The sequence below is a fragment of the Perna viridis genome, chromosome 7 (assembly GCF_037379345.1).
Source record: "Perna viridis isolate PV_CMFRI_1.1 ecotype Kerala chromosome 7, ASM3737934v1, whole genome shotgun sequence".
NCBI lineage: Eukaryota > Metazoa > Mollusca > Bivalvia > Mytilida > Mytilidae > Perna > Perna viridis.
In genome coordinates this window covers 22,345,762-22,373,009 of record NC_142451.1, presented here as the reverse complement: position 1 = coordinate 22,373,009, position 27,248 = coordinate 22,345,762, and the positions used below count along the sequence as shown (strand labels likewise).

At 33.3% G+C, this 27,248-nt stretch overlaps 1 protein-coding gene and 1 pseudogene across 2 annotated transcripts; both read right to left on the bottom strand.

Annotated features, from left to right (window-relative positions):
- Positions 1-10,178: 10,178 nt before the first annotated feature.
- On the bottom strand, positions 10,179-18,146 carry LOC148611812 (uncharacterized). Its single transcript, XM_088592713.1, has 8 exons — positions 18,001-18,146; positions 16,890-17,039; positions 16,342-16,401; positions 14,388-14,591; positions 13,954-14,058; positions 13,593-13,673; positions 13,175-13,247; positions 10,179-11,153 (listed from the first exon to the last, which is right to left on the bottom strand). The coding sequence occupies exons 1-8, from the start codon at positions 18,122-18,124 to the stop codon at positions 10,481-10,483; spliced, it is 1,470 nt and encodes a 489-aa protein (XP_088448839.1). The 5' UTR covers positions 18,125-18,146; the 3' UTR covers positions 10,179-10,480.
- A 6,744-nt stretch (positions 18,147-24,890) lies between these two features.
- On the bottom strand, positions 24,891-26,602 carry LOC148611811 (uncharacterized; annotated as a pseudogene). The gene is made up of 2 exons (XR_015924215.1): positions 26,469-26,602; positions 24,891-25,684 (listed from the first exon to the last, which is right to left on the bottom strand). The product of XR_015924215.1 is annotated as an uncharacterized LOC148611811 (transcript).
- Positions 26,603-27,248: the final 646 nt, after the last annotated feature.

Genomic DNA, 27,248 nt, shown 5'->3' with positions numbered 1-27,248 from the left:
AAGGAAAACTATGACACGTTAAATAAATCAGTTTTCATGGCACAGATGGATACACCGTAACGATCCATGAGTTCATGATGACGGCCATAATTTTTTTGTAGTGATGACTTCAATCTTGTAGCAACATAACCCTGTTCCAGAAGCCTATTTGTTAGAAGTTTAGCGCGATACAAAAAGTCTGCGTAATTCCGTTAGATCCTTTAATCTCAGTTTCTGTTATATAGATGACGTATAATATTTAAACAATCCTAACTTCGGGGATTTGATACATCGCATCTACCCAAAAGAACTTGAGATAAAGGATACAACAGATACTGTGAAATCAGCCTCATATCTTGACCTACACTTAGAAATCGATGGTAAAGGAAAACTATTGACCAACCTTTACGACAAACGCGATGATTTTTCATTCAAACTTGTCAACTTTCCTTTCATCTGTGGCAACATCCCTTCGGTTCCTGCGTATGGAGTGTTCATATCACAACTCATACGTTATGCCAGAGCTTGCCGAAACTACGCAAACTTTTTGTATCGCGCTAGAACTCTAACAAATAGGCTTCTGGAACAAGGTTATGTTGCTACAAGATTGAAGTCATCACTACAGAAGTTTTATGGTCGACATCATGAACTCGTGGATCGTTATGGTGTATCCATCAGCACCATGAAAACTGATTTATTCAATGGGTCACAGTTTTCCTTTCCTCGTTTGTCTACCCCGGACTTGACTTTTTATGAGCAACTCGGTGGGTGTTTCTAGAAATGCAACGGACGCTTACCCTACCGGTGCACCTGTTCCATGCTCCTAGTTTTGGTTTTACTTTAAAACTTGACCGCGCGACTACACATCTTAAATAATGTCTAACTTTGGTCATGATTTTTTACCGCAGAAAATTAAAAAACGTACAAGAGTCAGTACAGATTCTTGAAGTGGGGATGGGCGTTGGGGGATGGCTTAGGAGTTTATGAAATTTGCTACTTGAAAATGTAACAATCAAATTGAACAAAGTAACCTGTTGACCATACGGATGGTTCAATCGATGTATAAATGTGCTAGTGGGGACTAAGTATATTGTGTGCACTATTTATTATTTTATGTGCACGATATCATATTGCTTTAACACGACTTAATGGTTTAAAATGGTATTTCTTGAAGTGAGCATTTCGTGTGCATGACTTGATATTTCGTGCGTACGATATGCATTTCATGCACATAATTTAGAAGCAGTCATTCAATCAGACAGAAGGTGATTCATGCTTGTCAAAAACCAACCGAATACAGTTATATATCTTGTTCAGAAACAGTTACTGATCACTTTTTCTTTTGGTTATTGTGCTTTTGAGATGTAAAAGGTGCAGATTTAATGCAGAAAAAGCGCATACATGTAAAGGGCTCCGTATAACGGTCTTTGAAATTCGTATCAACCCATTATAAGTGAAGAAAAATAAAGTTAAATACCTTTTCAATATCAAAAACAAATTCACATATAATCCCACAATAAAACAATTTCAAGTTATATTCCGTTACCACGACGTATTCTGACATAAAGTGATTCATCCATATCGAATTCCAACCGAACAGTTTTATTTCTTGTTCAGAAACAGTTACTGTCGCTTTTTCTATTTGTAATTGCGCTTTTGAGATTAATATATATATATGTCTGAAAATTCCCAACGATGTTAGAACTGTCAAATTTGTGATGCAAATTTTTAGTCTTTCCCTCGGCGGGACTCGAACTCGTACCGTTGTGACATCTATGGCAACACCACCTGCACAAAGTCCAGCGCCCTAGACCACTCGGCCAGCTAAGCTATATAAAAATATAGCTTTCGCTTGCCGGGTCATTCCTCCTCATAGGATTAATCTAGGGCTGTAACTCAGTACACTATGTATGGTAGTACGGGACAGTTCATTTAGATGTTATTATGTAGGATAGAAGATCAAATTAATGATGCATGTCACAACAAGTCAATATTATACAAACATCTTAGAATGTGACGACTCTATTCGTTACACTGCTCCATCGGATCAAATTGATACAGGGGAGATATGTAAATGTATAGAAAGGTCTGATAAATTCCCAACGATGTTAGAACTGTCAAATTTGCGATGCAAATTTTTGGTCGTTCCCTCCGCGGTACTCGAACTCGTACCGCTGTGACATCTATGGCAACATCGCCTGCACAAAGTCCAGCGCCCTAGACCACTAGGACTGACCCGGCTAGCGAAAGCTATATTATTATATAGCCTAGCTGGCCGAGTGGTAGTTTTATAAGTTTTATGCTGAGGAAGGATATCCGAAATATTCTACTTCAATTTTACCATCTACTGGTAATGTTATTATATATAAGAGTTCTTGATTTGGTTTCATTCGGTTGATTTTAGTGGGAGATGAATGTATGATTTTATAAAAAGTGCAGATTAATCCAAAAATGGCACATACATGTTTGGGGCTCCGAATAACGGTCTTCGAAAGAAATGGGGACCAGCCCATTATAAATGAAGCAAAATTGAGTTAAGCACTTACTCAATATTAAAATAAATTCACATACAATCCCCCAATAAAGCAATTGCTAGTTAGGCCAGAGACAAAAAATGTTTGCTTAAGGACACCCTACCTATCCATTTTTTTCTGCCTTCTCAAGCATATTTTATTGGTATTGTTTTTTTTTTAATGAAATGCTGCTAATTTTTTTTTTTTTTTTTTTGACAACTATTAAAGTTCAGAATGTATATATACAATAATATTTAAAAATAGAATTATTTTACCTACCTACTTATCCCATTAATACTTCTAGTGTAACCCTAAACATACATATTCTTGCCTTTTTGGGCCTGCTGTCCTATTCAACAAAACATGGTAAGTGTACAATTAGTCGTTAGTTAATATTACTGATTTTATACTACGATTTTTTTGTGAAAATACATAAATAGCGATTCCATTAAAAATAAAATCTTTTTCGAAATGTTGTATATTTTCTTACAATTTTTGAATATTGCTTTATCAATGCATTTCTATTATCTGTATATACATATATTGATGTGTATTTCAATGTCGTTCTTTGATATATGTCCTCAAATAGTTTCTTGTAATGACTACAATTATTTGTTTATTGATGAAGGCGGGATAAATGTTGATATATCAATTGGACATATTTGGATATGATCAACGCTTCAAATTGTGTAATTGAAAATATTTTTATTTAATTTGGTATTGCTCTATACCGACAGATTTTTTGTTATTCCAATGGGGACTTGTGCTCCTCTTATAGTCAATTAGTATCTCTACTGATATGAATCTCAGTTCATGGATAAACTCTTTTAAGATTCTTCACAACATAATCTGATGCACGAATTCAATAATACTTTTAGATACCTTGATGATATGTTAGCCGTAAATAATCCTATCTTCGAAAACTATGTTCTAGATATCTACCCAAAAGAACTTAAACTGACTAATTCTAACAATAACAGTACTCGTTCACTTCTTGATTTAAATAATTCACCAGAATATGGCAATCTTGAAACTATTCTTAACAGGAGATGACTTTAGGTTTTCTATTTTTAATTTTCTCTTCACGATGGCGATATTCCCGAAGCACTCTCCTATGGTATCTACATTTCATAATTGGTCCAAATTTGCTCGTATATGTAATTAAGTGTAAGATTCTTTTAACGCAATAAATTCCGAAGAGAAAGCTTTCACACATGGAGTATTAATATCACAAACCTCTTATAAACATTTACGAATACTATGTTTCTGTCAACATTCCAAAATTTTGATACACACATATAATAGCACCTGCAAGTTCTTAATTAAAAATCTTATTGCTCAATCAGATTTTAGTGAAATAAAGTGAGTCTATAAAGCACATTCTTTCAAACAAAATTCGATGTGTTTATGGGCTGATCTAAATACATTAATTGTTAACGGATACGATTTTCAAATTATTGACATTTCTTTGAACCTTGTTTTCACAATTCGAGATATTCAACCCCTATTTGCAGACTAACGCAAAAACTAAGTTCTGCTTTAGTATTGCGCTACATCGAACTTTGCATATTCAGTACTAGACGTTAGTACTGTAAATCATGCCCACTAGAATTATAGTGACCGATTATTTCTCATGCTGTCTTGTTATTCTTCAATATGTTCTGAGCTAGCTTTCAGTACCTGCTTGCGTCCTTTGAGTGGGTATCTCATTTGTCTTAATGGCTTGTGTTGAGATATTCCATGAAAAAAATTGAATTTATTGTAGAATAAATAATTTGATGGCGTGTTTGTTTGTTGTGCCAGTTCATTTCTTTACCTTGCATTAAAAAGGGGTGATCAAGGCCTTATAAAACTAATTTAACCACAACGCAGATTCCATGCGCCTTTCCACAGTCAGAAGATGTTGGTCATTATTTTGTCTTTGTGTTATTTTATTACCTTTCAGTTTGATTTTGATGAATTTTAATCGCTAAGAAACTGTGGACTACCTAGTTGTCGGGAACTTCCAGAGCATACTTCATGGTGTGTTTACATTTATAGGAGAGATTTTCGTGATCTCTGAAAGTATATACTAAGTTTTACTAGTGCATTTGTAACGTTTTTGTTTTCTAAATCCGTTCTTTTCATATATATATAAATATTTTTATTCAGAATTGTCAACTTTCCTTTCATCTGTAGCAACATCCCTTCGGCACGTGCGTGGAGAGTTGTTTTCATATCACAACTCATACGATATGCCAGAGCTTGCCGGAACTTCTTACAAATAGGCTTCTGGAACATGTTTATGTCGCTACATAAGTCATCACTTATGACGTTTTATGGTCGTCATCATGAACTCGTGGATAGCTACGGTGTATCCTTCTGCGCCATGAAGATTGATTTGTTCAACGTGTCATAGTTTTTCTTTCCTCTTTCGTCTACCCCGAACATGACTTTTATGAACAACTCGGCGGGTGTTTCTAGAAAAGCAGAGGACACTTACCCTACGGATGCACCGGGTCCATGCTCCCAGTTTTTATTGGAGTTCGAGTTACTCATTTGCTTTTGTTGCTTCGTATGTATGATTTTAGTTAATGTATGTTCTTTGTTGTGTACGTCAGTTTTCCATGTCTGGTCTTTGTCCCTGGATTACATTCCTTGATTACCGCTATAAAATTGGTTTTCATGATTATTCTTTCAATATCAATTTCCAGAGTCTAATTTATTTCAAAGACATTATTATTCGATAATCATGTGTGTTTCAATGCAATACGTAAGTATTTTTAAAAAATCTTATTTCTTAGAGCATGTGCATGAACATCGTTTCACAAAATCTCCTAAGAACTTGTCGACAACCTGGTGTTATCTTGCTGCATACTATCAGTAATATGTTGTTTCGAGAAAAGCATACGGCATACACCCTGTGAGTGTACAAGGTTTATCAAGCTTCAACAAGCGTCAGACTTCGAAATATACATAATTAGAAAGGGAACGAAAGACTGTCGCTGCTTGGAGCTTGATGTTTATGTATTGAGTCTGGATTACTTATTTATTTGGCGTACTTTCTTTAGTTTTTGTTTCTTGCTTGTTTCACCTAAATTATCGTTGTTGTGTGAATATAATTCTACATTTGCTTTACATTGGAACATAATTGATGCGATTGTTCATTCATAATAAGGACAAATCTGTAAGAAAAAAAATGACAAAAAAAAACTGTTGACTTACGACAAAAATGGAAGTTGATTCCTGATATCCAGTATTTATGGTGCATGTGCATCACATTGATGGCCTTCCTTAACATTGAAGAACTTCTAATAAGGAGTGAAGAGTTGGTATATATTGCTGCTGGTCTATGATCCCACTTACAGGTAAAATCAGCAGTGGAGTAGTTAAATGGTGTGTTCAAAGCAAGAATAGTGTTTTTCATTTCTAGTAGAGTAAAGACAAAAAGAAGTTAATGATTTAGAAAAAGCTATTATCTGATATTGTGTGGTCAAAGTATTTTTGTGCGCTGATTCGCATTTTTCGCATGTATTGTGAATGGTATAGTGTTTATATTAAATCTTAATAGCAAATTTGTGTTCTTTTAATCCATCACAATTTTGAACCTTCGTATCCATTACATCAGGATGTAAAATTGAAAAAAAAACGTCTTGAACCTCTATAAATTAGTGTTATCGCTTACCGTCTGCCTTTGCTTTTGTCTTACTGGTTTACCGTTATGATATGTAACTATCTTAGAACATATTTTATAAGCATCAAATTAAGACATCTTTAACACTAGTGAGCTGGACAGGACTGGCCGTTCAACTCAATGCAATACAAAATTTGGTAATATCTTCAAATGTCTAAATTGCACCATGTCATGTTTTAGAGTTTTTGTTTTATTTTAACAAAATAGTGATATAATTTATAACAAAATTATTTTTCTTCATGGTTTTAATAAAGATATAAAATAAAAAAAACTAAATGTTTATAACATACCTGACAGTTAGGTTGTATATGAGTAGTATACTGTATTACAATATTTATATGTATTAAGAATAGATAAAAATGGCCTAACGAAGACAGATTATTAAATGACTCATGTGTTTAGGCTGGTTAATCCGGACTTTGCGACGTTAGAAATGCAACTCAGACAAATCTGACAAATTAGTACATCTAACGAAAAAAAAATATTTGTTGGATACTTAACTGATCATTAACCGAAATACCTCCAGAGATCATGCAATGCGGGATATGTTTTTGACAGTATATTGTTTCTTTTGAATCATGATTCATGAAATGTCAGTAGTGTCTATTCGTTGAAACAATGTAGACAATATCATGGTGGAAATGAAAATATAAATCATATCAATTATATTCAAACGTCAGGTTTTTTGGATTTGCTTACAATCGGATGATACAACAATATTTATAACATTTGATTAGGATTTAACTGATCGAAGGAAGCACGGTCCATATCCTTCTGATTATAACACAGTATACTTCTATAAGACATAGTTTAGGAATATATCTATAAAATTGCTTCATCACGAAATGCCAATTTTTCATGCTGATACGAGTAAAGAATTGCGCTTGAAACTGGATGTTTTATGAGATGTTGTGTTACAATCATAAAAGGACCAATAAGTGTAGCATATCACAGCTGTACATTTTAATTAGATTTGATTAGACTCCCATGAAAAATCTTCAAAGCGATAAATCGATTGTAATTATAAACGTGGACAAAGGGGAGGACTCGTCATGGATACCGGTCGTTATAAGACATAGCATTATATCAATTACATGCTTGTGAATACTACAAGAAAACTCTTTTAAAATGACAACAACATAGCAACTTTAAAAACTTTTGCATGGCTATCTGGGTCATTCTAAAGATAAAAAGGGTAACTTAACGAATTTCAAATTAATGTAGTAAATTTAATGAGCTAGGATTGGATGGTGTATTGTTTGGGATAGGTGATAGTTTCCTCTGCAAGAGGCATTTTTGAAAATTATATATAATAAAAGCAAGCTCTATAAGTATTTCATATATATTATATTTGGTATATATACATTTAGTTTAAACTCTCTACCAAATGAAATTATAAGGGATATCATATACTTGATTAATTCAATAACTCAAAAGTTCATCACCTTTTTTCAGGATATCCTCTTTTAATAATCTACTTGAAATTTAGGACTAAAATACCGCGTCAATTTAAAAGCTTGATTTTTTTTATAATTGAGAGTACTTGTACTTGACATTATCCTCAAATAGCAGAATACCATAAGAAGATTATTTGAAATTTTGCACTTTATGCTTACCGTGCTCTTCGTTTAAAAATCATTTCTGATGTCATAGGAGCTGGCTTTAGATTGGAAGGCAGTTGGATCTGGCATATGTTCGTACACAATTTAGGCTCAAGGCGAACCAAACAATGTCCATACCAATGAATATTGTCTGCATATGCTTTTCGTATATGATATGACATGGTATGATATACGCTATGACGATAACTACAAGGTTATATGTGTAAAATCATGCGTAAATTACATAGTTGTTGGTCGACTGTTAACTGTATCTTTGTATGTCGTTTTGCTTTTAATTTTTAGTTTCTGGTGGCTATGTAGTAATTTGGTTGGTGTTTTTCTGCACATATATGTTTTGCTTGTTCTTTGTATTCACTATCTTTTTGTTTTTGTTTTTGTTTTGTTTTTGTTTTTTGTTTTTAATTTGGAAAATATTCGGTGTCCAAATTCCTGGAATTAAAAAAGAAACAGGGAAAATTAACTAGGTATACAGTGAAGCTTAAGGTTTCTAAATCTTTCTAAATGAATCGTTCTTCTGGTTTTCGCCTTTTAGAATTTCAAAATTTCAAAACTGTCACCCAAAGTGGTTCTTTAAAACAACAACAAAATAACTATATCAACTGTGTAATTATTTCAATCAATGTATTTTCAACATTAACAAAAAGGATCATAACGATGACGGTGGCGGACCTAGTATTGGTTTAACACAACGTCCATTTGTTACAATATAAAGATCAGTTTCATGGGTTTTATAAAGAACATAAAGTAACTAAAATAATACATACAAAGTAAAAAAAAAGAAAATGAGCAACTCGAACTCAACTAAAAACTGGAAGCATGGACCAGGTGTACCGTTAGTGTTAGGGTCCCTTGCTTTTCTAGAAACACCCGCTAAGTTGCTCATAAAAATCATGTCCGGGGTAGACGAAAGAGGAATCAAAAACTATGTCACGTTGAAAAAAATTAGTTCAAAAAGGGACAGAATGTGTACTTTTTATACATAAGAAGATATATATTAAACAAATATTTGCACTAAACTGTAGTTCTTGATGTTAAACAAACGTATCTCAATAACGTAACGTTTCTTTCAGTGTCTTCCGTTTTATCAATGTCATGTAGTTTAAAGAACATTATTGGAATAAGAGATATTTCGACCATAGTACGCAGGATTTTCATCGGACTTATCTTAAATGCATTCACACACTCTTCGTGTGATGCATTTTAAAATTGATTGTTCTTGTAACTGTTAACCTTGAAAAATAATGCAACCCATAAGATATAAAAAAAGTAATTTCAATGTTGCTCCTCGTTCAATTCTTCACTGATGTTACAGGAACAGGCTATTGGTTGAGTGGTCGATATGACGTCATAGAAAGCAGATCTTTACACATACAACTTGGGCTAAAGAACCAAGCATTGTCCATAACACAGGAGATTGTCTTCTGTATATAATATGACATGGAAAGATATACGCTGTAAAGATAAATACAGGTTTATATGTGAAAAAAGAGTGAGTAAAATAAAATTTATAATATATTTAAATCTTACTAAATGAATATTTCTCTGCTTTTCGCAACTTTGGTTTCAATAAGGACAATTGACTTCTAATCCTTACATGGGATCGTTTGTTTAAAATTGAGAAGCGCTTTTGATATCATCAGCATATTGTTTGTTGGAAGCGGCAACAGTATTGGTATTATTTCGTAATTTATATCATTGTATCATTATTATTAATTTTAATAGGTATCCTGGGGATGGCGGTGGTGGAGCTATCATTGGTTAAACTACATAGCGTCCTTCTATTACATTATAAAGGGTCAAACAATTTTATGTAATTTTGTAAGTTCTTTTAGTGTGGCCATTCCAACTGCACTTAAATAAATCCTACTTTTAATTATTCTGGGATATTTTTCGCAAATGATATAATATAATGAGAATAGGAATGATGAATATGTCAAAGTGACAACAACCCCACCTGGATGACAATGTCAGCCCAAGGCCACCAATGAAGCACATTTGTGAGCACAAATTTTTGTGATGTGATGGTTGTACATTTACATTCATAATCACTCGAGATTTGAATGATGTTTTGAGTTCTGTTCAATTTTCTATCATAGTGTTGAGGTATCAGCTTTAAACAAAAGGCGCTTCTTGTGGCGATCGAGCAGAAAAATGCTTTTTTAACTCCAGTAGTAAATTGGTTATGATTAAGTTTCACCTTTTATTGAAATTGACCTACTTTCTAAATGTCTTGTATTTGTGATTGCTCACATGAATTTGTAATAATAAGGATGGCGTTATTTCAGTGACAATTTTCTACTTGTTTTAACAATCACATTCTATGGCTTTTTCAAGTGTACAAGTTTGTTGTTCGTACTATCTGAATTTATAAAGAACAAACTTAAGAAGGAAAAAATTGAAATCTTGATTTTAATACATTATCTACAGTTTACAGTATCATTCAACTACAACAAAGCTATCAACAGACAATCTCAATCTCGCAATTAATTCATGTTAGGTTAATTCCAAAACACTTATAATTTTAATTTACCAAACCTAATCTCTATACCAACAGTGCCTAAAAACGATAGATGTCTAAACCGCGAGAATTTGCAAGCGTACTATCGAATAAATAAACATATAAATACATAATATTAAACAGAAATCAGCACTAAATTTTAATTCTCATTGTTAATCAAACGCTCTTAACAAAGTCACGTTTCCTGCCAGATGTTTTCATAGTCCTCAGGATCCACACAATTTGGATTTTCCCGTTCGCAATGTGTGCATGTATTCAGGTAGTGAGCGCTGTCAGGGCCTATATAAACATTATTTTCATCATCAGAAGTGATACATCTTATGCCTGGCTTTGGTTTATGCGGTTGGGTATAGAGGGGTTCATCCTGAGCTTTAAACCACTCTTCAGGCATACCACGGAAATATTCTAACGGAAATCTCCGTGCCGCAGCTGGTTCTGTTGATGTCTGGCGACAGTCCAGTAGCCTTATGTTTCCATTATAGTAGTTACTAAATGATTTGTGTTTCATTCCTCGACCTCGGGGAGGTGTACGCAGACCTTGAAAACCCAGAAATGGTACCCCGTTACCGTGGATTCGTGACGTTCTTTGCCCTTTGTGACCTCTTACCTCCACTGTAGCTTCTACCTGGGTTGTCGTTCTGTAACTTACCCGGATATCCTCTTCTGGATTAGGACCGGTGTTCATGAAGTTTTCATAGAAAGAAGTTCCGGATGGAGATATTGGCGTGTCCGGCTCTGGTTCATTTCTAATCATCTGTATCTGATCAGCGTTATACATTGACTGATGGTATCCTTGTTCACGAAGGTGGTCTAGTTCACGTTTTATGCCGACAACAACTTTTCTATAACTGAAAAAAATGTTAACTCAGTTATGCTCAAACTATCTGATTTATTGGCAACTTAAGTTTTTGGTTTTGCTATATGACGAATGTTTATTTATTTTTAGATCCCAATGGAATAGTGCCATACCATGCTGCGTCTAGGGTACTGATAATCTTTGGTGACGGGATAGTACAGAATAGAGTTAATAAAAGTTCAATAATGTCCCATTTGCTCAGCAGAATACCTTTACCTTTGGTCGGAGCAAATTTATGGGCATGTTTTATACTAAAACTAGAATACAGTAGAATAATTTACCTCTGCTCTGACATCCATGATTTACTTGCGTTTACTAATCTTTTATGATGTGAGGTATGTTTAAACTGTAATGGAACGAAATTTTGAGGTAGAGCTATCTTATCGGTGACGACCCAGACTTGGGACGACTCTTCGTATAACAAGAGGCTCTCGAAGAGCTTGAATCGCTCACCTGACAAACCACACCCTATTAACTAAATAAGTGAAGGTATCATGCTTTGTTACTATGTTTTACAAAAAAACTGCTGAAAAAAGCATATATTGGTGAATGCTGTAAGTTCAAAAGAGTACCAAAGGCACTGAAAAATGTTGGAAATGCCTTCAAAGTGTTTTTACACCTCATGGAAAAATATTTGGGCAGGGGTCTCCCTTTGCCTTGTTATTCCATCAGGACTGAGGGGCACTAGACTAGTATAGATTTGCTGAAAAGAACATAAAATTAACTTAAACCACGGCTATCCAAAATTTTCATCATCACCATTCATATCAGGAGACATTGTTTACTATACAAACCAATTATTATTGAAATCAAAGCAAGTATAAAAATCAGCGGGACAATGGCCGCCAAGAACAATCTTTCGTCATCACCATTCAACTTAGAACACCTAGTTTCCTTAATATGGAATCTGAGCAACTGGTGAAAATGGTCGTTAAATGGCAGCCATTTTGTAAGTGGTCGCCTAAAAATAAATTCTATACGACACGTCAACTCAGAATATCATGTTAAACTTATGGGTAGCTTTCAATTTCATTTTTCTTCTATAGTTGAGGGGAAAAAGGCAAAAAAAAGCATTTTGACCTATGTGTTCTATTTTTTAGTAATGATGGCCATGTCTGTCTTTTCTTTTTTTTTTTTTTTTTTTTTTTTTTTTTTTTGACTGATGAAAAAAAATTAAATTATCAGTTTATGGGGGAAACCCTAAACATTATGCGAACTTTTATTAAATTTAGTTGCAATTGGTTTCAGAGAGTTGTACACATTACTTTAGTTCTTTAGCCCAAGTTGTATGTGTAAAGATTTGCTTTCTATGACGACCACTCAACCAACTTTCATTAAATTGTGTACAGTACATTCTGAGGAGATGATATTTTAAAATGATAACACGAAAAACAGCAAACAACGTCAAAAAAGGGCACTAACTCCAACATTGGTCAAGAGATCTTCACCAAAATTACATCATAGATAGATCTCATCATGCTAAACAATTTTGTTCTGTCAACATTTGGTTAAACCTAACGGTTTTAAAAATATATGCAAAAACTGCTATCTGACCCCTATGTTCTATCTTAGTAACTCAAAACGATCATTTTGTGCAGGATACTCTAAAAAACAAACATTTTAAGTTTCATTCAAATCCATTCAGTAGCTTCAGAGGAGGAGATGTTTGAAGAACTGTTAACGACTACGACAGACGACTACGACGACGGACGCCAAGTGATGGCAATAGCTCACATGGCCTACTGCCAGGTGAGTTAAAAATGAAATCAAGAGAACCAGTTTGTCCTATTACAGAGTTACTTCTCTTTGAGGAGTTTCATGAATAAAAACACATAAATCACGTCTAATTGCCACAAAATGACAAACTTGAGGAGCGGAGTAATACCGGTATGTAAATCAACATACAAATCCCTGAGATTTCCAAAAAAAAAACTTCTGTCTGGTCAATATTTAAGGCGATGGTGTTTTTGGTTACACACAATATTTTACTTTTAAGCTGTATTCTAAACTCACATGAAGCCAGCGATTCCTATTCCAAGAAGAAAAAGTACAGACAATACAACAATTGCAACTTTCCATACAACATCTGAAATGAAAATGAGATTACTTTTTATTTAGAGTAATGCTTGTATGATGCTAGAGTTGTTTATTCAAAAATATATGTCATACAGCAAAATAACAAAGCTACATCACTGATATTGTCACAACATCGAAAGACCATATACGGGTGTCGATTTTACAAAAAGTCTATAACTGTAAATGTGAGTAAGTGTAACAACATTTTTACGCCTTTGACTTTATGTTTTAACATTTAACACTTTACCACTGGTAAGTATAATTACCAATTTTATTTAAGTCGAATTGTTACTTAGGTATCTAACTAAAGTGTCCAATTAACGTTTTATAAAAATAACAATACTCAATACCATACCTGACGAGTCTGTCTTTCCATTGTCTTTAAAACTATCAGGTATTACTCTAACAAGTGAAACAGCTGTTCTATATCTTGATTCTGAAAAGTACATGTTTTACTTTGACTTCAACAATAACAGTACTGGTGTTTGTTATTGAAAATCCTCATACAAGTCTCATCCAACAGTGAAATTTCTCCAACGAATGCTATGAAACAGAAATCAAAGCTTCTGTCTAATATTAAACAAAATTGCTATTTTTATCATTTCATTTAGTTTACTTACAAATAATTTAAGCACGTCCAAAGAATCTACTGTATATATGGATGAAAAAATAAGGTTAAGGCTACAGTATATGTCGTATTGATATTGTTAATGTACCTGCTTCACAGATGAATGCATGTTTCTCATCACAATCCGTGAAAGTCTTCATTTTGGAATGGTTAGAAGACAACTGTTTTACCTTTTCACATAGACGATGCACTGCTACAAACGTAAAATCATGAAATTTGTTTTCAGCTATTTATACGTACTTAACCGTTAGATAATAAAGACAATTCAATTCATTCATCAACCGCTGTTTCATGCCTGCATATCTAGAGATTAACGATTTTCTACATTTTTATATACCTTCTGTTAACTACTGTTTTGAACTGATTTGGGAACATCTATCTTTACATTTTGTTAATATAAAATTTCCAAATAATTCTCCTTTGATTTACATTTGATCTTCACCTAACAAAATTGATGTGAAAGCTCATTCATAATAAGCACATGTCTGTAAGAATAAGAAAAATCCCAAACTGTTGACTTACGACAAAAATTAAAGTTGACTCCTGATATCCAGTATTTATGGTGCATGTCCATCACATTGATGGCCTCTCTTAATACTGAAGAACTTGTTATATGGAGTAAAGAGTTGGGGTAAATCCCGCTTGGTCTATGATCCCACTTACACGTAAAATCAGCAGTGGTGTAGTTAAGTGGTGTGTTCAAAGCAACGACAGTGTTTCTCATTTCTAGTAGAGTAAATACAATAAGAAGTTAAAAGGATATCCATGTTAAAATCCTATGATATGGGTGGCACAGGATACATTTTATGATGTTCTTCTGAATTTAGGGTTCCTGTATAATATATATACCATACATGTATGTATGTCGAATAATTTAAAGTCTAAATCGACATTGATTTTAAATGATTTTAAAGTTTCCTGACAAAGCAACCATATTTTGCACAAATTAAAGAGTTATTTCCCTTTTTTCAATGAATTTCAATGACTTCTATGTAATTAATTTCCCTTTTATCGTTGAAGTTAATCCAAAACCAACATTCTGCTTTGAGAAAGGATGCATTTGTGATATGAAATGGGTGAAAAAAAATTGATAACAAAATTCGTCATTTGCCACATACTGCCTGGTTTTTGCATGAACACCCTCTTAATAATTAATAAAAAAGACTGTTTTATAATATCGATGGGTCAAAACTTGTGTAAAGTCGTCTGAAAATATAAATAGTGCAAATACAATGGTTGATACAGTGCGCCTGTATTATGTGTGCTAATAACCGTCGTTTTTTGTTTTGTTTTGTTTTTGTCTTTTAAGTGTTCAGGATGTTGAGATCAATTTATTGTCAAATTTTCGTGTAAATTTGTTAAGCCATGTTGAAGTTGATGCCTTTTTCAGCTTACCATGCTGAAAGCCATGTGAACTTTTGTCATCACTTGGCGTCCGTCGTTATCAACAATTTTTGAAAACACTTTTCTCCTGTGAAACTACTTGATCAATTTGAGCCAAACTTAATATGAATGTTCCTTGGGATATTATTCTGCATTGATCTGATGTGGAGATTTTTTATAAAAAAAAACATGGCCTCTGTTACTAAATATAGAACATAGGGGTCAGTCAGAAGTTTTTCTCATATATCTCCAAAATCGTTGGGTTAAGCTAAATTCTGACATGTGGAAAAGTGTACAAAAGTCTGCTTTTGATGAAAGATTTCAGACGACTCCTTGTTAGAGTAATTGCCCTTGTAAGGCGAACAATATGTTTTAGCAGTTTTCAGCCAATATCTTGAAAACTATAACAAATAGAAAGAAGCTTTCAATTGATGAAATGATCCTTATGATAAATCCTACCAAAATCTTTTTGAGTAAAAATTGTCGGACAACTCCTTGTTGGAAATATTTCCCTTGAACGGCAAAATTTAACCAGGTGAACGATTCGGGCTCCTGCGAGCTTCTTGTTTGATGTTTTTTTTAACGTTTAAACTTGAAAAATCTTCTTCTCTGAAACTACTGGATCAGTTAATTTAAACCAATCCTGGTATGAATTTTGCATAGAACTGAAGTGGGATTTTTTTATTTGTTGATTAACATAGCAGCTGTTCCTAAAAATACGAGTAGAACGCAGGGGTCAGACGGAACAGACGGAAGTTTTTCCCATATCTCTCAAAACCAATAGGTTTAGCCCGATTCTGATATAAGAAAAAGTGTGTAGTATAACGATATATATCTTGTAAAGATTGTAGCGGAATTAACTAAGTTGACTCACAAAACATTTTTCAAATATCCCTTTTTTTATTGCTTTTTTGCATTTATTATGAATCATGGTTTAGCGATTACATCTAATCGTTATAGTAAATGTATGCTCTTGTAAGCTACCACTATGACATAAACAAACCAGTGTATTATTATTATTATTTTTTTTTTTTTGCTAGATACAGTTACAAGGTTTCAGGATTCTATTCCTAAAAAATAAACAAATACTCACTAATATCACGACATAGCCCTTTATGCTTGTCAGCTTTGGGTAGTTGCTCAACGTACAGAGCTAGAAAAATATAACGAACTAATTAAAAATGTCTTTTAATCTATGTATAAACACTCAAATTCAACGAAAACATAGATTTGAAAAGTTCATTTTCATAAATAAATGCTACCTTACCAAATTAAATAGTGTTTCCACCGTTAAAGAGAAAATATTTGAAATTCGTGAAAGGATTATGAAAAAAAGGTTATAAAAATTCAATTAATTTTCAATAAAGTATAGTTTTTTAGCTCAGATGTGAAAATAAAATTTCTTTAAACCGAGTCAAGTGATACCTATTTAAACCAAACCCTTAAAACAGATACACCAAACCCTATTTATAGTCCCTTCATACCAGTTTAAATGGATTTTAAACCTTGGTAAACCAAACATCTGTCTAAATCGAACAAATTTTACAGTCCAAATATTGTTTTGGTTTGGAGATGTTTCACTGTAGTCTGAAAAAATACATATGTATTTCTAATTTGACTTAGAATATCACGACTACTTACCAAAATTGTCAACACAACTGAAATGGAGGAGGTAATTCGGAGTCCATGATTGGTCTGATGTATAGAAGTCAGTGCTCACATTCTTTGCCTTTATGATTTTACTTTCTTGCTTACACTGACTGAATGCTTCATCCCATACCAATTCTGTCCCTAAAACATACTTGTAAAATATTTTCTAAACCTACATTGTTAAATCATATTACAAATAGAAACAGCCCCTTTTGCCTAGACCGAAACCCATTCTTGTATATTTTCTTAGCTATTTCAAGTGTATTTTTTGTTTTCTGATTTCTTTTTTGGTTTTAAGATTGGAAATTTTCCTCATACATAATATAAAACACAAATTAATCTTAATATCTCTGAAAATGATCATATTTCTTCTATAATCAAATGTTCCGCCCAAATAAACTCATGACATACATCTCCCTAGTGATATATTGATAACAGTTTAAAATCAAGAGAATATACAGATTCTCTTTCAATCTTGAGGGGATTACAGGATTTCTCCACTTGAGATATAGAAAACTAGGAAATGTAAAATGGGGGGAAAACTCTACAGTCCGCAAGGGTTTCAGTTTAGGGAGGTTTTACTGTATTTACATTGACGTTTTAATTACATTAATATTTTAATTATATAGATTCTCCTGCAGTCTCGAGGAGATTACAGGATTTCTCCACTTGAGATAGTTAAAATCTAAAATTTAACTATTGAGAGTGGAGAAATCCTTTAATCTCTGAGAGAAATGAGGGAGAATATGTTTCTCCCATGAATAAAACTAAACAACGCCCTTAATTCTCAAAACATCAACTACGTCATCAATGACATCCCCTCCAGTCATCAAGTCATTTCGCCATCGATATCACTACCATTACGATTAGTTGATACACTACCAAAGAATCTTTAAAAAATATTAATAACATTCGTAAATCAACAAGTATTTAATTGATCAACAATATGAATAACAACTGTAAAATTGGCAAACATGATAAGGTGGTAGTCTTCACGCGACATTTTTATTTCCCGGCACGTGGCGGGAAATTACAAATTTTTAATCACTCGCTCGTGCGGTTTTGAAAGAAACCTATGAATGGTATAAATAAATATCCATACCTCGTATAGCTACAGTTTCGAATAATATCAAAATACCAAACAAGTCCACCACCATGCTGTCCATTTCCGATGTTGATGGCGCCGTACACGGACGGAAATACAACACAGCTGTTTTCGTATTCATCAATTCAAATAAGCAAAATTATTTCCTTCTCTGAATGGATTAGTGTCAAGTAGGCTAAACAATTAAAAACATACTGGCAGAAATAGAAAAATTACATCATTTTCATAGCTAGGCATAACGGTTTTCGATAAATAAACGTTTCGTCTTATAATTTTTAGATATATGTTTGGTTCATGGTTCAAATTTAATGCCTAGAGCTTATTTTATTATCTACTAATTTTAGCGCCTGAACTCCGTACTGTACCCCATATAGCAAACGTTTTATCAGCATATTTTTTCATGCAGTTTTGGTTATCTGATAAAGCCTGAAATGTTTTCGCAATTATATCAAACACGGCGGCGTAAGAGTCGTTATGAGTTGAAATTGCGGACTACGCACTTTATCCGCTAGTCTTTCGTTAAAAAGAAACATTTAGTAAGTCATCACTGGTATAAATTATGTGATAAACAGATTTATACAAGACATGGTCTTTTTAATATTTCCTTTGCTGTCAGCACTCGACTGATACCTTCCTTCGGGCTAAAGCACACGGGATATCAAGATATCGGGCTGAAAATAAGGGCAATTTTTTTTTTAAAAGGCCATCGATAAATATCACACCCATTTATCACATGACTAACCTTTCATAACACCCTCTAGTGGCATGAATGGACCTTTATCACACATTTGGAAGTCACATGGACATTTTTCGCTCTTCAATAAAGCCGAAATATGCAAGCCAATATCAGCTAGTTAACACGGGTTGATATGAGGATAGACTGCTATGTGTATGCGGGTTAGCGAGTTTTTAGCGTATACGATAAATCCTGATGAAAACTCGCCATCTATGTTGGAGGACTGGCATATTTAGATAATCATTAAATTTACCGAAATAATTAATTTGACTGAAGTTATGACGGAACCACTCTTAGATCTCGGAAGCATGGCGGCAGACATGTAGTGGTCCTGTAAGGCTCGACAGAAAAGGGGATTAGTTTGTGTTCCACATGTAGTAAACCAAATTAAAAGTTTAGATGAACATTTAATATAGTTTATAAACTTATCGAAGGAGAAATTTGTGACCAAATCGAAAGATTTATTCTGTATTATTGTATCGGAAAATTGTGTTGGATAGTAAAAACAACTCACAAAGGTAAACAAACATGTCAGCCATAAACGAAAATAAAACTTTCTCCAAAAACTCCTGGCCCTGTTACAACTGGTATCAAGAGAAACCAACTTGATAGCCCATATGATTTGTCACCTAATTTGAGACAAACTGGGCGCTAAATAAAAGCACGGCAAGATGATACAGCGTTTTCTGACACATCCGTAATAGAACAAAATTCTGTTTCAAACATGGTTAGATCTGATTCCACCGCCATTCAAATATCAGACATTGTCGTCTCTGTTCTGAACAGTCCTGATGTTATTGACTTGCTCATTCCCAGCATTGTAAAAAAGGTGATAGACTCACTAGAAACAAAAATAACAAAAAAGGTTGATGAAAAACTATACAATATACGAAAATTATCCAAAAGCAAGAACATTTTATTAAAGCCCAAGCTTCAGATATCAGAGACTTGAACACTGAGCTACGTAAAATGAAAGATCTTGAAAATCGAATAGAAGAGCAAGAGCAATACTCGCGACGGACATCTCTTCGCTTCAACAATGTGCCTATACCAGTTGACGAAGAAGGCAATATCGTACAACCCGTCGACTCTGATAAACTAGTTCTAGACATCATCAAAAAAAAACCTGAAGGTAGAAAACATCACTATCAATGACATCGAAAGAACGCATCCCATAGGGCAGATAAAAGATGGCAAATGTTCCATTATTGTTCGCTTTATCAGCTATAAAAAACGTGCAATGGTTTTTTCCAGCAAGCGGCTTCTGAGAAATAATGTCAACAAAATCTTCATAACAGAAAATCTGACCAAAAAGCGTTATGGAATTCTTAAAAAACTGAACGATTTACGAAATAGTGATAAAATCCACACTTTCTGGACCCATGATGGAACAATTTTGTACAAACGAACTGTACGTGGGAAAATTGAAAAGATTCGCAATGACCGGGATGTCCTCGATTTAGAAGATTTCTAACAATCATTTCATTATCATGACTTTAATTTTTGTACTAAAACATGAGATTAACGCAATTATATTTCATGTCCATTTAATTATTATCTATGGTTGTACACACTTTACATTAAGGTTGTAGTATCGTAAAATTGACCTATATAGTCAGGTCATCCAACTATTATGTCTAACCAAGCAAACCGGTTTGACAATATTTCACTTCATTTTGAAACTTTGACAATTAACCTTGACTTCTAAACTTAATATAACCGTTACAATTAATCCCACAGACTGTCAACAAAATAACGTTGATGTTTTGGTTTTTGATTTCTCATTCATTTCGAAACATTTTTTCTTGTCTTTGCACTTTATCCTTTTACAATTTATGCAACATACCCACAGGCCGTTTGTACATTTTAATTTGGCTGTTCCGTATTTATTTCCTTTCATGTGTTATGTAAGTGCGAGATTCTCGCACTTCATCTTGTTAGATAATGGATAGCTTAGAATCTTATCGGGCAGCCATAGGTATCTTCTACATGAAGACTCGTCCATTATGTAGAAAATGTTTTCGCTATTTTTACTTTTCAATGTATAACTTATTGTTTAATTTAGTTATGCGATTATGGTTACATACTAAGAACATTATCAGCATAACTTCTATGTATCATGTGAATATCTATTATGTGCTCATGCTTATATTTTTTACATTATTGTCAGGTGATATACATGAAAATCCTGGTCCCCTCAGTCATAGTCTTAACAGTAATGAGTCTTTGAATAATAACTCCATATCTATTTTTCATCATAACATTAGGAGTTTGCGTAATAAAATAATCGATATTGTTCATTTTGTTGATGAGCATGACATAGTTTTCTTTACTGAATCACATTTAGATATTTCCGTCAGTTCAGAAGACATTCTTATTCCCAGATTTGATAATCCGATTAGAAAAGATAGAAATTATGCGGGTGGTGGACTTGTTGTATATTTTAAAAATCACTTAGACTTTCAACGGCGTGTTGACCTTGAACTTCCTAATTTAGAATCGATGTGGTTTGAGTTGAAAACTAAACGAATGGTCACTCTAATAAATATAGTCTATAGATCAGAAAGACACTCTGATCCAAACTTTTGGTGTCTATTTGATCAGTCAATTAAGGCAGCTCTTGACGAGTGCACGAATGTTATTGTACTTGGAGACTTGAATAAAAATTTCTTGATTAATTTACCAACTGTAGTTAGAGATATTATTACAGTAAATGGGCTTTCAAATATTATTGTTAAACCTACTAACTTTTTCGGTAATACTGAGTTTCTGTTAGAACCTATTTTAGTAACAGACAGCATACCAGTCATTGATTGTGATACTGTCCAGATTGATCGCCGAATAAGTGATCATGATGGCACTTACATTACTATTGATTCTGGGTATGACAGTAAGAAGACCCATATGAGGCAAGTGTGGAACTATAAAAGAGCAAATTATGAGCTCTTGCGTAGAAAGGTCGTTGATACTGATTGGTTTAACTTAATTGAAAGGCAACCTAATGTAGATATAGCATGTAAGTAATTTACGGACACATTTTTGCAACTAGGTACTGAATGTATACCATCACAAAAGGTGATGATTAGAGAAAACGATAAAGTTTGGTTCAACTCAAACCTCAAATGTGCGATCAGAATTAGAGATCGATTACGAAAACATTATTTAAAACATAAGACGCCAAGTAATCAACTAAAGAACAAGGCGCAACGTAACAAGGTAAACAATATAAAAAAAAAAGCAGTTGAACAGTTTTATCTGAGTATTAGCGAGACATTGTCAGATTTAAAAACTTCCAATAGTAAATTATATTGGAAGACTATTAAAATGTTATTGAAGGGTGATAACCCAAGCAACAATATACCACCACTCCGAGATCCTAACGATAACTCAAAACTTGTTTTTGACAATTCAGACAAATGTAATATATTGAACCAATATTTTTGTTCTGTTACAGATATTGAAAACAGAAATAAAAATAGTCCTGATTTTGATGACAGGGGAAGAGAGGTCATCTCTGATATTGTAATTTTCGAACAAGATGTTATTAACGTGTTACCAAATTTAAATCCTAACAAAGCAGTTGGCCCAGATTCTATAAATAACAGAATGCTTATTGCTGTTAAAAATGAAATAGCAAGACCCCTATGCATGCTCTTCAACAACTCATTAAGATTTCATACTTTTCCATCATATTGGAAATTAGCACATGTTATTGCCCTGTATAAAAAGGGAGACAAATCAAAGGTATCAAATTATAGACCAGTTGCTTTGTTGAGTTGCACAAGTAAAATTTTTGAAAAGATAGTTTATAAACCTATTTTTAACCATTTATTTTTCAATAATCTTATCTATAAATTTCAGTCGGGATTCTTACCTGGTTTTTCTACAGTACATCAATTGATTGAACTTTATCATGAAATTTTGGTGTCTTTAGATTCTGGTAAAAAAAAAAAACTTGCATTACGTTTTGCGATGTTAGCAAGGCTTTTGGCCGTGTTTGGATTAAGGGATTGATTTTTAAATTAGAACGATATGGTATCAAGGGTAACTTATTAAAGTGGCTTTATAGTTATTTAGAATCTAAAAGACAAAGGGTTGTTCTCATGGATGGAAAATCAACCATAGGCTCATTGTATGCTGATGTACCACAAGGATCTGTATTAGGACCTCTTCTTTTTCTTGTATATGTCAATGACATATCTGATAGTGTGATTGGGCTTTGCAGATTATTTGCAGATGACACTTCTATTGGTCATGTAGCCAATGATGAGGAGACACTTGTCAATATGACTAATATGGACTTAGAAAATATTTCTATTTGGTCTAGTGAATGGCTGGTAAAGCTAAATCCTGATCAAACTGACATTATGGTATTTAGTACTTGCAACAGAGCTACTAATATTGTTTTTACATTTGATAATTCTATCATACAACCAGTCGAATCACATAAACATCTCGGCTTGGTATTTAGCTCTGATTGCAAATGGACAAATTATATAGATATTCTAATTGAGAGAGCTTCTAAGCAACTCAATGTATTACGTAAATTGAAATTTAAGCTGGATGGAGAATTCCACGAGAGGATCTACTTTACATTCATAAGACCGATTCTAGAATACTCTAGCGAAGTTTGGGATAATTGTGGATTAGTCAATTCAGATAGAATTGAGAAAATCCAACTTGAAGCAGCCAGAATAGTTACGGGTTTAACATCATATGCTGGTAGAGATTCACTTTATCGGGAGACTGGTTGGGAAACATTAAAAGATAGAAGAGAACAAAAGAAGCTTCTTTTGTTGTATAATATGATTAATGGACATTGTCCTGAATATTTATCAGATTTACTTCCCCATTAGTATCTGAGATATCAGTGTATAACTTACGCAATAACCGAAATTATAGCGTCCCTCCAACTAAACTTTCATTGTATCAACAGTCATTTTTGCCAGCTACATTGAGCCTATGGAACAATTTGGATATCTCCTTACGAGAATCACCTTCTTCTGATATATTTAAATTACGTTTAAAATTAAAATATCGTAATAACAATGCTATTAATAGGCCACCACCGTTTTATTTTATTGGTAAACGATTCATGAATATGACTCATGCACGAATTAGAAATAAATGTAGTGCTTTGAAAAACGACTTATTTAGAGCACATATTATTTTTGATAAAAGCTGTTCTTGTGGAGCTTTGACAGAAGACGCAGAACATTTTTTTCTCGTCTGTCCAAATTTTACTGTGCAACGAAACATGCTTTTTCAAAATTTGTCTGGTCTAGGAACAAATATTTGTCTCAACAATCTGCTTTTTGGAGACGATAATTTGAGTTACGAGTTTAAATCATTGATTTTTAGTTATGTTCAAACGTTCACTGAAGCTACTAGACGGTTTTACGTGAGTAATATAATATCGTTACATTCAGCTCGTAGGGTATATCGTGAACACTACTTGTGTTTATTTATATCATGTTCCACTGCAACATTGATGCATGTGTGTCTTGAAAAATTCAACTTATAACTTATTTAAACATAATACAATCAATTTGAGTAAATATTTTTCGATATCCCTGTCTAATTTTATTCATGCTTAATCCCCAGTGCATGCATCTATGTTTATAGGTCACTACATATTTGTTTGTCTCTATAGTAACTTCGTAAATAATACTATTTATTGTAAATGTCAGAAGTATGTATCATTCAAATGTATATATTAGGAGAAGGCATCGATAAGTTGTACAACTTGTGTCTAATCCAATTGTCTTTGACAATGAAATATGTTTAAATTCAAAATAGTTTGCGTTTAATTCTTGTAGTTTTCTATTAATATTTTAATTCCCTGTTTGCTGTTTGCTTTGGTCTTTTTCCATAGTATCTCAAATTGCCATTTCTATTAGACTATTTAGAAATGCACTTCTAATAATTTCATCCGTGAAATTCTCTCTCTCAACCGAAATATTTATGTCACTTTGGATGTTAGTGAAGTCTATTTCTGAAGTACAATTGAGACTTTGGTACTAAAACCTTTCACCTTCTTTTCTCTTTTCCTGAAAAAAAGAATGAATGTTATATAATGCCGTTTTTTAGTATTTCAAGATGATCATTACATCCATGTTTGTAACAAAAATTCAAATTAAATGTATGAATCACTTCTGTAACATGGTCAGAAGAGAACTGGGTACAAATATTTAATAAAAAATTTATATGATATATACATGTACTATTAATTCTAATGAAAGCTTTAATATCACACTCAAAGAAGGCTATTCGGTGCTATACATTCAAAGTTTTTGTGGTTTTTCCATTCCTTTCGCTGACAACTACGGTCACAAAACTTGGCTATTTGCATTTCCCGCATGTTTTAAGAGGAACATTAGTCCTAGAACAACCCCAACAGTAGCTAGTAGTTCCATCAAAGTTAATATCGATCTCATAATTGAGTTTCATGTAAGTGGCCATTTGGTCTAAGTATTGACTAAAACGAAAAACGTTTCTTGAAAGTGCTAGAGTTCTCTCTGGGTTAGGGAGCATCCATTCGAACTCGTCAATGTTGTGCTTCAAACCAAGTCTCGCAGTTTCTCTATCTCCAAAGAAAAGTCCAGACACATCGCGAACAGATATGTCTTCATATTTGTTAACCCTGAGTTTTCTTTCCACCGTTTCTCCAAGGAAATATGTATTATCTACCACGTGATCGTATATTTTCAACCAAACATGTGGCGTTCGCGAAGTGTTCTGGTGTAGAGCACCATATACAACTTCAGAACTAATACCAGCCTCAGATAAACATCGGTTCAAAACTAAATTTGCTATACAACACGCATTTGATACGCAGAGTTGTTCTTGGAGGTTGTAGTTCATCTGAAGTATGTCGTTGACTTTCTTTGCATTTGTTGCTGTTTTTGGTAACCCCAATGGAAACAATGTAAAATCCATCACTGCCTATAATAAAATAACGTATAAACAAACATTCGAATCCCAGAAGAAACTAAAACATTCACCTGGATCATCAGATATCTGATAGTCATTTAATTTGATTAAAGAAAATATAGATAGTTCCTTCCTATTCCATTTTTGTCTAGGTTTCTAAACCATGGTTATGCATTTGGCAAATACGTTTCCAAACACGGTTTCTATTAAAATTTTTAGTAGTTGCAGCTTATCAAAAGCCTAAACGGTATCTGGCGACCATCTAGTTTCATTGAGCAGAAACAAAATTTTTAAACATTCGTTAAATCGGTTTCCCTGATGGATTTGCAACTTTGAGCGACGACAGGTGACCGCTATGCCATCTGAGCCACACATAGGTGGACAGTACTGTATAAAAAGGGCACTTATGTCAACAACCCTATTAAGTTTACAGACGTTTTCACCTATTGTTTAAGAAGAAAACATTATGAAAATTGGCTTATCAGACTGGTGACCATCGTATCTAATATTAAGTTAGAAAACATTGTGTGCTTCAGAAGAGTTGGTCTTTTAAAAACTTACATAGCCTACAATGGCTAATTGTATGATTGTGAAAGTTACAGTTATTGTATTTCGATGGAATGTTTTTACATAATTATGCATGCACAATGTATAACAAGACAATCGCTAGAAACTAACTGAATCCAATGATAACATTCAATTGTTTATTTTTGCTCCAATTCGTACAAAATGATAATCACATATCTTGAAAAACTTTACAACTTTATTTACACAGAAAGCATACCAAAACACCTACCTTAAAGACATAATCACATTCATAGGTGAAATACTCAAATCACAGAAAATTGCTTCATACAATGACAAATTATCTACACAACAGCTGTGTAGTTAACTGTTTTTGTTCAATTGTGTCATCTATGCATTCTCATTCAATCTACAGAGTACATGTACAACCGATTAGTATATACATGGAGTATCATCATACTATTATCACCACCGAAAACATGACAGGTGAAATGTAAAATACTTTTACCTGTTTATTTGGTCATCCTTTACCAGATAACGTTCATACACAATTAAATCAAGTGGTCAGTACACATTCTACATCTATTTTTCTGGTTTATTTACAAATATTAAAAACAGATGATACAAAAGCCATATTATTTAAGTAGTAGTGACTGTTGACCATACCAACACAATTTGGGTGGCTAGAACGCCGCCACCAAACCCTCTTAGGCCAGTCAGCACCCTCTCTCGTCACCTTTCCGGAATTTTTGGATCTACTGAATCCTAAAACTTTTCTCTCGAGAAAACGTTTTAAAAGGAATTAATCAAATAAAATTTGGGTTAAAAGGCGTTCTGTGAGTCATTTTATGAAATTTTATTATCAATGAATTGGTTTATTTTATATACTTGTAAGATCTTGTTCAGTTCCCATACTACACACCAAAGAATTATGTGTATAGGTAATTTATGGGTTGAAAGTTCATTTTCATGTGTAACATGATTTTACGGATACTTTAAACACGCTTTTATTATCCTTAAAGTTTGTTATCAACCAATCTACTTCCTTAGC

Excerpts from the sequence above, each read along its gene's own strand:
- LOC148611812 (XM_088592713.1), bottom strand. The coding sequence starts at position 18,124 with ATGAATACGAAAACAGCTGTGTTGTATTTCCGTCCGTGTACGGCGCCA. Across the intron at positions 17,040-18,000 it reads CGAAACTGTAGCTATACGAG|GGACAGAATTGGTATGGGAT; the intron begins GTATGGATATTT and ends AGTATGTTTTAG. Across the intron at positions 11,154-13,174 it reads ATAGGAATCGCTGGCTTCAT|TTATAGAAAAGTTGTTGTCG; the intron begins GTGAGTTTAGAA and ends CATTTTTTTCAG.